Consider the following 14,642-nt stretch of genomic DNA (forward strand, 5'->3'; position numbering starts at 1 on the left):
TTTGCTGGCATCCAGGCAGTGTACTTACTAGCCAGTAACTGAATTTACTAAAACTGGCAGTTACTGGTCATTATCTCTCAGTTTTACTTTTTTCAAACTATGAGAGCTGAAATTAAGCTGTTGATCAGTGTGCAACCATCTTGGAGGTCTCTCTCTTTTTGCCTTGTTTTATTGTTACTAACCACTCTCTCACCACCATTATCATATTAAATGATCTTTTTCTATTTTCACAGTCTATAATTTCTATGTTATCAAATGATCTAAAGTATCTTAGACACCCTTGTATTTTTTTATATTGGCACGTTCCTTCATATTCATTATGTCAATTCCTCTTCATGAGCTGTTTCCAAGCCTGTTAAGGGAAAATTTCTTACATGTAGCTGTACATATTAATATAATGTATTTTACAGCCTAAATTAGGCTGGGCATATTATTTATTTTTCCCTTTTTGTAAATATACTTTACTCCTGTTATTTGTTTGTAGTTTATAAGATTTTGCCTCTCCTTGTATTAATATTTGATTGTACAACATTACTTTAAATCCATTTTCAGGCAAGTTCTTAGTAAAGGGCTGCTTTCAGGTCATTGTAAGTAGACTGTTGATTGTATAATGTTTCTAAGACTAAAAGTTGGGCGCCCTCATATATTAATTTGTGTGCTTACACTCAGAAGAATAGTTTTATTTTGGCATTTTCACCACTACCTTTTAGATCTTAGTAACAACCATCATGTTAATCATATAGGGCACCAGTTCCCAACCTTTTTTGACTTGCAGACCCCTTGGCAGTCCATTTCCCTAAATTGTACCCCTCATATTTTTTGCATGTAATTTTGCCTCCCCATCACAGCTATTCCAGTTTCCCATTACTTGGCTATCTCTCTGTTCAAAACTCTCAGTGTGCATATGGTTTTCTGCTTTACTTCTACAATGATTACAGATATTTGGATTTAATTTAAAAATTTTATTTTGATTTTTATAGCACAAACACTGATAGTTGCTAAACAAAGCAATACAGTCTCACAATGAAAACAGACTTAGCATAAAAACTTCTCTGCCTTTGAAACTCACATTCACTGAAGCAGCACTGAAACCCACATTCAAAGAAAATGCATTGGCCAGTGGAGGATAAAGTTTAAGTTTGGGCTGCTTTCAAATCAGTCAATGCACAATCTCTGCAGAAGTAAAATTCATCTGAAGAATTCCACATTAAAGAGATCTGCAACTAATGAAAAGGTTACTGTTAATAAATAATTTTATATTTCAGTGTTTCATCTACAAATTCAGTGTCTGCTGCCCTTGAAGAATACATTGTCTATGTTACATTATCAATGCCAGCAGCACAGGCAAAATAATGAATTCCACATTAAAATACTGAGGATCTAAGCACACTGCACTTTAGAAATGTTTACCATGTCAGACTTTTAACAACATGACATGCACTTTTTTGAATCCCACATCTTTAAACTAGGCAGCTTCACTAACTGAGAACAATCTAGAATATAGAATGCAGACTGACCATAAGCAACCAACCATCTGCTGTTGCTATGCTACCATCTTAAGATTTATCAACACTTTTTACTTCCAGAAGCCATGTAGCCATGGCAGTTCAATGCCTGGTCTCATCTCATACACATTACTGTGTGTATTTGATTTTATTTACTTTCTTCTTTCTGATTTTAATGCAATTGTGAACAAAACTTTCATGAAAGCAAAGAAATAAAAAGTTTCTGCTGTACATACCAACACTATTACAACATTAAGATCTCAGGCAAACCTAAATTACTAAAAATATAAACAGTGTGAACTTTTCACTGATAAATACAGTACCAAATAAGGATGTCACAGCTTACAGAGAATAAAAGGAATACAAGCTGGAATGACTACACTCTTATTTTGCATAGGTCTTTTTTAAAGTTTTCATGAATCCATTTGTTACTCCAAGCTTCATCAATTTAATACATCAAACATAAGCTATTAGATATTAATTGTAATTTAGTAAGTCTTGGGGCAAAAAAAAAAAAAAAAATATATATATATATATATATATATATATATATATATGTATGTATTCACTTTATAATCTCAAAATACTGAAATATCGAATTTCAGTATTTTGAAACTATAAAGTCGAATGTTCAAAATGCCGATACCCCAAAACCGTGAATGTAAAAATCGCATACATAAACACACCATACACCACACAACACATACACCATCCTACCCACACAACAAACAAACGAAACACACACAAACAGAAACACAAATAAACAAACCTACATTACAAATAAGCAGGGGGCAAGCTCCCTGCACCCCCCATATGGGGGGCTGCACACCCCCACTACTTATATATACTAACTCTGAGATCGCATCAAACATTAAAAGACAGCAAACTCACCACTAGACACTCTACAGTCCCCTCGCACACGCACACATCACATATATACAAACACCACCACTTTCAACACTAACCCACACCTACAACTTCCAAACACACTCACATACACTCAAACACCTACACAAAACCCTTACAAAATAGTCACCTGAAATTCCAGCCAAATCCACACACTAAACCATATATCATGCACACAGTACATCCCACGTCACGTACCGGAACACCATAACCGTGAATTCAACATTTCTGGATTCACGGTTATGACGTTTTGCTATTTTCAAACTTCAACTTTATGGTCTCGAAATACTGAAATTCGATATTTCAGTATTTTGAGATTATAAAGTGAAACTATATTATATATATATATATATATATATATATATATATATATATACACTTTGTAATCCTGAAATACTGAAATCCAGAATTTCAGCTTTGCAGACTTACAAAATACCGAAACCCCCATAACTGCGGAATTTAAAATCATGGACACGCAATACACTTATAGCACACACATACACATACACACAACTTCCCCTCACAATCAAACAAATAATCCTACACTACAGATAAGCAGGAGGGCAAGCACCCCTGCACCCTCCATGGGGGGGCTGCACCCCCCACACCCCCCTACTTAAATATACTAACTCCGAGATCACACAGACACACAAAGGAAACTCACACCTACACATTTCACAATCCCTCACACACACACAGATCACAGTCACAACACACACTGACACACACTAAAGCCCCTAACGAATACACATACACATACATACTTACCTAAACATCCATCCATCCATTCACACACCACACCACACCACTAGAAGCACGAAATTCAACATCTCCGTGCTTCGGGATTTTGAATTTCGCACTTCTGTGTTTTCATGATTATGTGATTTCGAGTATGTAATTTCGAAATACTGAAATTCGGGATTTCAGTATTTCGAAATTACAAAGTGGACCCATGTATATATATGTGTGTATATATATATATATATATATATATATATATATATATATATATATATATATATCTATATATGAAAGCCGCCTAACGCTAAGCCATGAGCATGTGCTTCGTCTGGCAAATGCAACCTCATGCCTCCAGTAAATTTGATTTCTTTGGCAGGTTCCAATGCATTTCATACTATTTGTTGAACAATGGGTCTAACTGGGCAAAGCTCACTTACACCAGATGCAGAGGGAAAAGCTCCAAGTATACACAACATAATAGTATAATGAAATATTAACTCAGTCAGTCATTGTTTTGCTTCAAGTTTTATCTTTTATTTCCCTCCAACAGACTGGTCTTATTAAGGAACATGCTCATCACACCCAAGTTAGAACATTGTTATGCTATAATCGCACTGCACTCTATTTCTAACTCATACCTACTCAAATGACAGAAAAATTGTTGTTGTTTACCTTGATTCACTGACCCCTCAAAGCACTCTTATCAAGACATTCAACTGGCACCCCATTTCAAGACAGAGCTACAAAAATACACAGAACCTTAAAACAGAGTTACTGCCTCCCCATTAAAAGCAAACATTTCCATAAAGAAACAGTAGTACAAGCTCAGGGGTAAGTCAGAAGGAAGCCATATCCCTCAGAAAGAAACATAATTGGAAAAGAATTGGTGCTACAGCATTTCTCAAAAAAAACTGAAGTAAAGTACACTGCCACATGTGACACTGGGTGTACTCCTCTATTCAGAGTTAAAAAAAAATGAACTACTACTCCAAGGTGTGCAACATTTTTCATTTGCACAATCCATGGCTTAAAAACATTTCAGTCCTCAATTTCTGATACTGCCGCTATATGTCATACTGTCTAGCTACACAGATATCTGCTATAGCCACACTACTGCAATTGCTCTAAACTCTGAGGGTATTTAGACCACTACAGTCATGTGTACTTTCATATTCTTTCCTTCAATACAGTACAGGAAAATATCCAGAATACATCTTCCAACAAGTGGAAATGCCTTTCCTCCCGTTACAGCCCAAACGTTATGTATAAATGACGCAATTGCATTTTTTTGGAATCCAGTAATCTTGCATCACTGAAACATTTTCTAGTGTAGATCCAAAAAGACAAAGCGTGTAAGTAACTAACTTAGGGTCACCGAGAGCCCAGTCATTACTGGTGGGATGCAAACTCAGGTCTCCAACTTTAAATGTAGCACTTTAAGCCACTATATTTTACAGGATATACCTATACTCCAAAGAAGGCTATTATTTTTTTAACTGCGTACATTTATAATGTGCGAGCCAGAGGTATAATGCAAGGAGATTTTTCATGGTTCCCCACTGTTGTGTAACAGGTCAGGTGGCTAGCCAAAGCAAAGACTGAGGATGGTGCAAATGAAGAACAGCAAGAACATAAAGTGGATGAGTCAAAGGGAGAGGTTTAAAAGGACAGCAGTCAACCAGAAAGTAGTTTATATTTCTGGTCCCCATCCCAAAAATCTACGCTTTATTTTAGGTTTCACATCTTGCTGCAAATGTGGTGACAGTGTGTAGACTGTCATTGGTTATCTGAAGATGTTAAGGCATTGTTCTTACCTTTCTTCTGTTGTTGTTTCTTTTCCTAAGATGTGCAAACCCTCCTAAATATGATAGGCACTTTCGCACAGAGTTCCTGTGTGTGCCACAGTCCCACAGCACAGACACACAACCTTCTTCTTACTTTATAGTTAATATCAGAATAACTGCTAAATACATTAGGCACTTTTACTATCATAGGACAGACTTCCTGTGTATGGGAAGTATGTTCTATAATAGTGAAAGTGCCTAATGTGGGATTTTTTTTGGTATAAAAAAAACCTTTTCCGCCATTATTAATTTTTTCTCATGTACCCCTAAACAACCAAGCACGTACCCCTGGGGGTATGCGTACCACAGGTTAGGAATAGCTGATGTAGGGAATGGTCAATATAATCAATAAAATACCATAACTGGAAAAGGTGGAGCTGTCGGTTTTAAGTGTCATGTGAGCCACCCTTCCTCCAAACAGATTATGTTCAGAAACACATATCACATATCTTAAAAAGGTGTTTAAAACATTTTGAAGGAAGTTAACACTTAAATGTGTCAGTTCTACCAGTGTAAATGGTTATATCCAGACATCTGTAGATTTATAAGGAGAAAAGTGATAAAGGCTGTTCATTACTTGGGGTGCTGTACTATTATTCTCTTACCCTGTGTTTGAAGTTGTACCATTTCCCAGTATTCCCTTCGAACTGCCAGACTGCTGACCTTGGAGTTGTAGCAGTTGATAAAGGAGCAACATGAAAGTGGGCAAACCTGTGGTGAAGAATACAGAATATAATTGCAGTTACTCTGACTGTCTTGTCCACAGCTTGTCAGCATATACTTTATTTGCAGTTTTTAACTAGATTAATCTCAATCTCTCTATAATGGTGACCCAGGAGAAAGCTCCAGAATACAAATCACTTTTGGGGCCAATGCATAAGGCAAGTATCATTGAAAGTCTAAGGAGCGTTTTACTTGAAAGAACTTTCTGATTTTAGATACTTGTATGGCCATTAGCTATATGAAATGGATGAAAGGCAGGTTTAGAGAAAATTATGGCAGGAGGAGTATGGAGAATCCATTTTGCTCATATCCTTGCAACAAAGCTGGCTAACTTGGGTGGAGATGAGTAAATATTCTCATATCACCAACAAACAGTTTGAGATCTTTGTTTCATTATTTGTGCACTAACAGATATTGGACAGTTTAAGCCTCATGGTGACAAAACATTGTTCAGAACCATGGGGTAACACTGCTTGAAACATTTGCTACACGAAAATCCTCAACATAAAATGAATAGTTTTAGAATGACAAGTATCATAACTGTAAAATGACTTTCCATTTTGGCCCAGCATTTCTTTTGCATTTGTAACACTTGCGGTCCCTCTATAAAGAAAAACTTACTGACATAATGAGTCATTTTAAACTACTGCATAAACTATTGTCTTAGCAACTGCTAGTCACATAACAGTATCATAAATTAAGTTTTAAATTACAACAGTGTTGTTTTAATTTCCCATAATGTTTTACAGTCTGAGGGTTAGTTTCTCCCACAGATAAATATCTCTTATAATACTTGCTCCAAGTTCACAGAACTATTGTACAATAACACCAACAGCGTAGGCAGATATCTGCAGAGATGCTCATTTATACTGATTATTTTAATGGGGAAATAGGAGGTAACTTTAGTTGATACACCTAAACAAGGTACTTCATGATTTGAGAGGATACGTATATGCCAGGCGCAACACAAAGGCTAAGCACAGTGTGTGTTTAAAGAATGATTTCTGTAAATTCACTGAATATCCAGGGATACTGCATTTAATTTTTAAAATACCGTAAGTCTCGTTTTACCACAGAAATGCTGAAAACACATAGAACGCTCTGGGAAAGAAAAAAAAAACAATTTACAATACCTTACAAGAGGTGTAACATCTGATGTAAAAGCAATAGTGCAGTCAGCAAAATCTTACATTGCTTCAAAATGTGGTGTGCTTAGTTACACAATGACAGAAGTCTATAAATACATGCACAGACCATAAATTATATGACTCTGGAAGATGAACAGCTGTTAGAACTCTTTTTATCAGTAACTACAGCTGAAATGTGTTTCTGTTATTCTTAAAACCACTGGCAGACTAGGTTAATTACAAGTGCTTATATTTAGATCCTGCTAACATGTGAATATTTGCATCTACCTTTCAGTCATTTATTTTTATTTATCTATTCATCCACTGTTGACCAGGTTAGTCCCACTCAGCTAGTAGCATCTTTAAGGGGAGACCCGAGGTGGTATTTATACTACAAGGGAAAATTTGGCTAGGGCATCAGGGAACTTCCCCTACTCTTGGTACTAGGGGGAAGAGTTTGTATGTGACAAAACTGACTTCCTGCTCCTAATTCCAGATGCAGAGGCGGCCTAGAGGAACAGGGAGAAAACATGGCCAATTCAGCATTTGCTGAAACTGAACTAAAAGTTGTTGAGAATGTCGTCAAAATGGTAGAATTGCTACCAGAAATGTTCTGAAGTGATTTGGGAGCAGAGAAAATGTTTTCAGATGGAGAAGAGGTCGAGAAGGAAACATATGTGAATGCAGAGGTGGAAGTGGATTCAGAGCAAAATTTCCAGAAAAATATGTCTGAGTCAACCAAAACAGTGGAAAAATGCATTGTTTCAACCTCCAGTTGGAAGGGATGCAGAATGTTTAAATGGAGGAGATGATAAATCAGAGTGAGCCAGAAAGTGGAGCTTCAGTATCCTGGACTGAGATCATGGAGAAAATAGAAGAAAATGAGCCAAAGAAAGTTCAAGAGAAAAAGACTTGTGGAGAAACAGTGGGAGAAATTGCCAAAGAGGAGAGGAAAGTAAAGGAAACAAAGAAGAAATTTGCTGTTTGGGTGAGCAGTAAAAAGGAAGAAGGCTTGGACAGATGTGAGGTATGGGACAATGTTATAGTACCGCAGGGTGTTAAAGGTGAAGCGGTAAGAACTTTAATTTTTATTAACAAAAAAAAAAAATGTGTGACTTGATATTTGAAACTGGGCAGGTTATGGAATTTTTTGGGGAGCGGGTTATTAAAAAAGAAAACAGACTTTCCATGCTCAGAATATGTTGTACAACCCTTTTTTAAACAAACAAAAAAGGGGTTTTGATTCAGTTTAGAACTGAAGTGGAAGAATGTGAACTGAAAGAACATTTGACAAAATGTAAAGATGTGATGGACACTACTAAAATATATGATAAAAGAGGACTATGGACTGGGGGATGGGAAAGTGAATTAGTTTTAAAAATGGAAACTGACAATGAGATACATGTACCTAGTATTATTAATGTGCATAGTAAGAGAGAGTTTGTGAAGTACAGAGGAAAACCTAAACATGTTATTTTTGTGGAAATAATGATCATTTAATTAATGCATGTGACAAAAAATATGTTATTTATGTAGTCACACAGGCTATAGTGCAAAGAAATGCAAATTAAAGTGTAAAACGTGGTAGTGCAGGGCATTCATGGTTAGGATGTGAGATAGAGACACAAGAAAATGAAAATAAAAAATAAACTGTAAATGAAGTTATACAAGAAAAAGAGACAGAAAATGATGTTATACAGAAAGTTATACCACAAATGAAAAATGTAGAAGTTGCTTTTAAAATTAAAGAGAAGGATACAGAAAAAGAAAAAAAAATAGATGAGACAAGTGAAGAAGAGTCAGAGTGGCATGTGGTAAAAGGCAAGCAAAATTCTATAGGAAAAAGAGTTAGGGAAAGAAAAAGAAAGTTTAAGAATATTATGGTAACAGAAAATAAGAAAGGTAAGGGATAAAAACATCTTTAATATAACTTTTGAATAAAGCTGAAAATTTTAGCTTCAAATGTGAACCAGTATGACAAACATGAAGAGGAGAATTAATATTATGTATTGGTGTGCAGCTGTAAATACTCAAATAATAGAGTTAGAAGACATTAGACTGTTAACAGATGAAGAAAGGGTACAAACAGAAAGGCTTTGGAATGGTACTGTTCAGGTATATGTATATTGTGTAAACAAAATATAAAGATATTAGATATCACAATTATAGAACTAGGGAGAATAACTGTAGTTGGTCTGAGATGGAAAAGGTGTATGCATATATATATATATATATATATATATATATATATATATATATATATAGAGAGAGAGAGAGAGAGGGTTTGTCGCTTTCGTGTTGGTACACGAATAAACGAGTCTTCGTGGGTTCTATTTAAGCAGGTTTATTCTATACAAACACATTACTGTAAAGCTTATTTGACTATGACTAAGTAAATTATATACAAACTAACTGCTGTGATCATACATACTTACACACTGGCTGCTTCTACAAAATGGCACTAGGGATTGCATGTGTCTGGAATATATACATGCACACACAGCCTCACATGCTTCTTAAAGGCACAGCGCACACAAGCTACACTGTGATCTACAGGGTTATAGTCTTATATGCATATCTGACAAAAAAAAAGAGAAACAATGTTTAAAAGTGTGCTTAATTATGTTTGTGTTAATATGGATATAATAATCGCAGGTAACTTTAATTGTAACCTGAGGAATAAAAAGAAGGATTGTGATGTTAAAATAGTTACAGAAATTATGAGGAGTGGATAATTAAAGATATGGGGGAATAAGCACTGGTGATATAAAAGGAAAGAAATGAAGACAGAAATTAATTACTTTTTAATATCAGAAAGCTTAAAAATTACTCAGAAAGGAAAAAAATATACTGGGTTTTCTGATCATGTGGCTGTTTGGATAAAAATTCACAAAAATGAGGAATATATTAAAATAGGAAAAGAAATAAACAGAATTAATGAAAAAGAATTGGATATAAGAGAAAGAAAACAGCTTAAAGATTTATGGAAGCAACATATTAGAATGATACCTTTCTATAAAAATTGGACTATTTGGTGGATACAATTTAAAAAGAAATATAAAAAGGTATTCTTAGAATGCGTAGAAGAGAAAAGAAAAAGAAAAAAGGAATACAGAGTATTAAGTGAATAATTTTTTAAAGGTTTAGTAGAATGGGATAGAATATTATATGAAAAAGAAAGAGAAATATATAAACAAAATCAAGACAAAATTAATAACTTGTTATATAAGCAAAAATACTGCTTAGAAGGGAAAGAGGAAGTTAGATCATATTTATGTACAATTAATTAAAGATAAAAATAAGAGAATTAAAAAATAAAGAAGGGAAACAAAAAGCAAAAAGAAATATATGAAATAATTAAGAGCTATGTATTAGATTTATATGGCAAAAGAGAAGTGTGCATAGAACAAATTTATGATGGTAAGAGATTTAGTAAAGAAGACAATGCATATTTAGAGAAAAAAATAAATGTAAAGGAGTTGAATAAGATTATGAAAGATATTAACATAAATTCAACCACAGGATTAGATGGGATAGAATATGGTTTACCATTAGAATCTCAACGTCAGAATGTATCCCTATGAACAATTCAAACTACAGATGTTCGAGAAGTTGAGTACATTCTGAATGTTCAAATGTTTATATTAGTGAATGTCCTGTGCATTCACTAATATAAATTCCAAGGGATGTACAGAGATTGCGGTACAGTGCAGTTAGGGAAATACATCCCTTTCTGCACTGTAGTGCGATCTTGAAGTTGGACTATATAGTTAGGGGGGTGTGGGGGGCACAGGAGGGGCTTGCCCCCTGCAAAACCCAGATGTTATTTGTTGGAGTTAGGGATTAACGGCAAGGGTGGCACTGTCATTAATTGCTGTAAAATGTTGAATTCTCTTTTTCGGCAATTGCTGCATATTTTTGACTTTCTGAACTATCAAAATTCTGCAGATTCAAAAATATTTCTTGACATTTAATTACAAATTTTTTTTTATAATTTTGTGATTTTAACAGTAAACCATAGAATATAACATGTATAAAGAAATTGAAGACTGGCAAAAATGCTATTTATACAAGTGATGAATGAATGGGATGGAAACAGAGATTAAGTATAAGGAAATTTGTATGGGTTTTAAAATGCATGTATAAGAAAGAAAATAAAGATGAGATAAAAAATGGAGACAGATAACTAAATAATACGGACTATAAACCTTTTTATGAGAATAATAGCTAAAAGAATACAATGTAAAATGGAAAGGTTATTTGATCAAAAAGGGAAATGGAAGTCAGCATTTGTTGTGGTTAATAAGATAAGTAATTGATGACATTATTAATAAAAAGGAAGTAAAGATTATGATAGGTGATGTAAGTAAGGCATATGAAAATATTCAATATTAAGCATTATGAATAATTTTGCAGAATATAAATTAAGTGATAAAGTATGACAAATTATTAAAGCAATATATAAAAAAATATGTAAAATTAAACATAAATGGCTAGATTGAGGAAGATGTGAAAATAGAGTGTGGAGTAAAACAAGGATGTCAAGCTAACAGTGTGATATTTTCATTAGTCATGAATATAGAAGTGGTAGAAATAAATGACAAGTAATGAAGGATATAAAATTGTGAAGGAGGTACAGATACCAATAATACATACCTATGCAGAATTGCTAAAAATAAATAACGGATGGAAGAAATAAATAAAAAATTAAGTATTATATTAAAGAAAAATGGTTGAAGTATAAATAAAGAGAAAAGCAAATGTTTTGGTTATGAAGGAATAATAGGAGGTGTAGAATATAATGAAACATGTATAGATATATTGGGGATAGTATTTAGTAGAAGTAGATATAAAGATGAGCAATGAAACAAGGTTATAAAAGGAATTAAAGAAATTATTGCTTTCTGGAAAATGTACAGATTTTCATATAGAAAGAAAACAGACTTGATGAATACTATAATACTGGGTAAAATAGCATATGTTGCAAACATTTATATGATACCTGTGACGTACAAAAAAGAAATTATGATGACAATATTTTTATTCATTTGTGGGTTGAGAGTAAATCCTGTAAAGAGAGGAATTTTATACATGAAAGAAGAGCAGGGGGGATGGGATTGATAAACTCAGTTGTACATGCAGCCTCTTTAAATATGTATAAAGTATTATATGGAGTTATGAAAGATAATAAGAATTTGGTAGAGACAATAATGTATGGTGAATACAAGCAAATTTGGGAAGGTATGGAAATGAAGCAAAGAATAAAAGTGCCATTGATGAAGAAATGAAAGAACTGTATAGTAACATTGTTTTATGGAAACAAACAAAAAAGAATAGGAAGGAATGGTATGTTAATATTACAAAATCTTTTTATTTTGTTGATCCATGGAAAGAGTTAGAAACAAGTAAGAAAAAAAGCAATAATGATGAGATATACAAATGATAAAAGAATTAAAGAATATAATGATTTTTGTGGAGGTTGCCCATAGGTAAATTACCAGTAAAAGCAAATATGGTATACAAAAGTAAACAAGATAGACTATGTAATATGTGTAAAGAGTTTGGAACTACAGAACATGTATTTTTTAAATGTGAAAGAATTCAGGAGTTCTGGAAAGAAGTATGTAAACATAATTTAGTTGAAGATTATTTGAAATTTGAAATGTTAAATATGGACATGATAGAATACTGTTATTATGGAACAAGAGCTCAAGAAAAGGCAAAGAAAATGGACAGAGTTATATTTTATGTAACATGGACAATTTGGAATGAGAGACTTGAGATTAAATACAATGGAAAATGGACACTGACAAAAATTTTGGAAACATATAGAAGGCTAAGGATAAGGCATATAGAGAGTTGTATAAGAGATTGGAAACTAAAGAGGGAGAAAAGGACCTGCACTGATTGGCTAGAGAGAGGGACAGAGTTGGGAAAGATGTGCAGCAGGTAAGGGTGATAAAGGACAGTGAGGGAAACGTACTCACAAGTGAGGAGAGTGTGTTAAGTAGATGGAAAGAGTACTTTGAAGGGCTGATGAATGAAGAGAATGAGAGAGAGAAGGTTGGATGATGTGGGGATAGTGAATCAGGAAGTGAAGCAGGTTAGCAAGAAGGAAGTAAGGACAGCTATGAAGAGGATGAAGAATGGAAAGGCTGTTGGCTCAGATGACATACCAGTGGAAGCATGGAGGTGCTTAGGAGAAATGGCAGTGGAACTTTTAATCAGATTGTTTAATGAAATTTTGGAAAGTCAGAGGATGCCTGAGGAGTGGATAAAAAGTGTTTTGGTACCTATCTTTAAGAATAATGGTGATGTGCAGAGCTGCAGTAACTACAGGGGGATAAAATTGATCAGTCACAGCTTGAAGTTATGGGAAATAGTAGTGGAAGCTAGGTTAAGAAGGGAGGTGATTATTAGTGATCAGCAGTATGGTTTCATGCAAGGAAAGAGCACTACAGATGCAGTATTTGCTCTGCGAGTGTTGCTGGAGAAATACAGAGAAGGCCAGAAGGAGTTGCATTGTGTCTTTGTGGACTTAGAGAAAGCATATGACAGGGTGCCTAGAGAGGAGTTGTGGTATTGTATGAGGAAGTCGGGAGTGGCAGAGAAGTATGTAAGAGTGGTACATGATATGTACAAGGGTAGTGTGACATTGGTGAGGACTGCTGTGGGAGTGACAGATACGTTTAAGGTGGAGGTGGGATTACATCAAGGATCAGTTCTGAGCCCTTTCTTATTTGCAGTGGTGATGGACAGGTTGACAGATGAGATTAGACAGGAGGCCCCGTGGACTATGATGTTTGCAGATGACATTGTGATATGTAGTGAGAGTAGGGACCAGGTTGAGGAGACCCTGGAGAGGTGGAGATATGCTTTAGAGAGGAGAGGAATGAAGGTCAGCAGGGCTAAAACAGAATATATGTGTGTAAATGAGGGGGAGGGTAGAGGAATGGTGAGGATGCAGGGAGTAGAGTTGGTAAAGGTGGATGAGTTTAAGTACTTGGGATCAACAGCTCAGAGTAATGGTGAGTTTGGAAGAGAGGTGAAGGAGAGAGTACAGGCAGGGTGGAATGGGTGGAGAAGACTGTCAGGAGTGATTTGTGATAGATGAGTACCAGTAAGAGTGAAAGGGAAGGTCTACAAGAGGGTAGTGAGACCAGCTATGTTATATGGGTTGGAGATGGTAGCATTGACGAAAAGGCAGGAGTCAGAGCTGGATGTGGCAGAGTTAAAGATGTTAAGATTTGCACTGGGTGTGACAAGGATGGACAGGATTAGGAATCAGTATATTAGAGGGTCAGCTCAGGTTGGGACAAAGCAAGAGAGACGAGATTGCGTTGGTTTGGACATGTGCTGAGGAGGGATGCTGGGTATATTGGGAAAAGGATGCTAAGGATGGAGCTGCCAGGAGGAAAAGAGGAAGGCCTAAGATAAGGTTTATGGATGTGGTGAGAGAGGACTTGCAGGTGGTTGGTGTGAAAGAGCATGATGCAGGGGACAGGAAGAAATGGAAACAGATGATCCACTGTGGCGACCCCTAATGGGAACAGCCGAAAGAAGATGATGTTGATGATGATGATAGTTTTGATTGTGGATAAAAGGGTGGGGGGACACTTAAAGAGCAGTTTTGACAAGCTGAGTTGTTGTGACCCCCTTGCTTCCCAGCTGGTTCACGATTAAACAACTCTTCTCGCCGCCTTACACAGCTAAAGAGTTCCAAAATCTTTGTAACCTCTCCATGTAAAGCTGACACTTCAGCGCGAAGGTCAGCAATTTCTTTGCCATGACTAGGA

At 35.3% G+C, this 14,642-nt stretch overlaps 1 protein-coding gene across 2 annotated transcripts in view; it reads right to left on the minus strand.

Moving 5' to 3' along the window:
* The window catches only part of LOC122815322 (protein mono-ADP-ribosyltransferase PARP12-like), a 289,865-nt gene that overhangs the window by 47,271 nt on the left and 227,952 nt on the right, over nt 1-14,642 (minus strand). For both annotated transcript variants that reach the window (XM_044087735.1, XM_044087736.1), the window contains one exon: nt 5,602-5,707. In XM_044087735.1, the coding sequence (XP_043943670.1) occupies nt 5,602-5,707 (106 nt within the window). The remainder of the gene's footprint in view (nt 1-5,601; nt 5,708-14,642) is intronic.

Source organism: Protopterus annectens, chromosome 11.part0, assembly GCF_019279795.1.
Source record: "Protopterus annectens isolate FY-2018-M chromosome 11.part0, PAN1.0, whole genome shotgun sequence".
Lineage (NCBI taxonomy): Eukaryota > Metazoa > Chordata > Ceratodontiformes > Protopteridae > Protopterus > Protopterus annectens.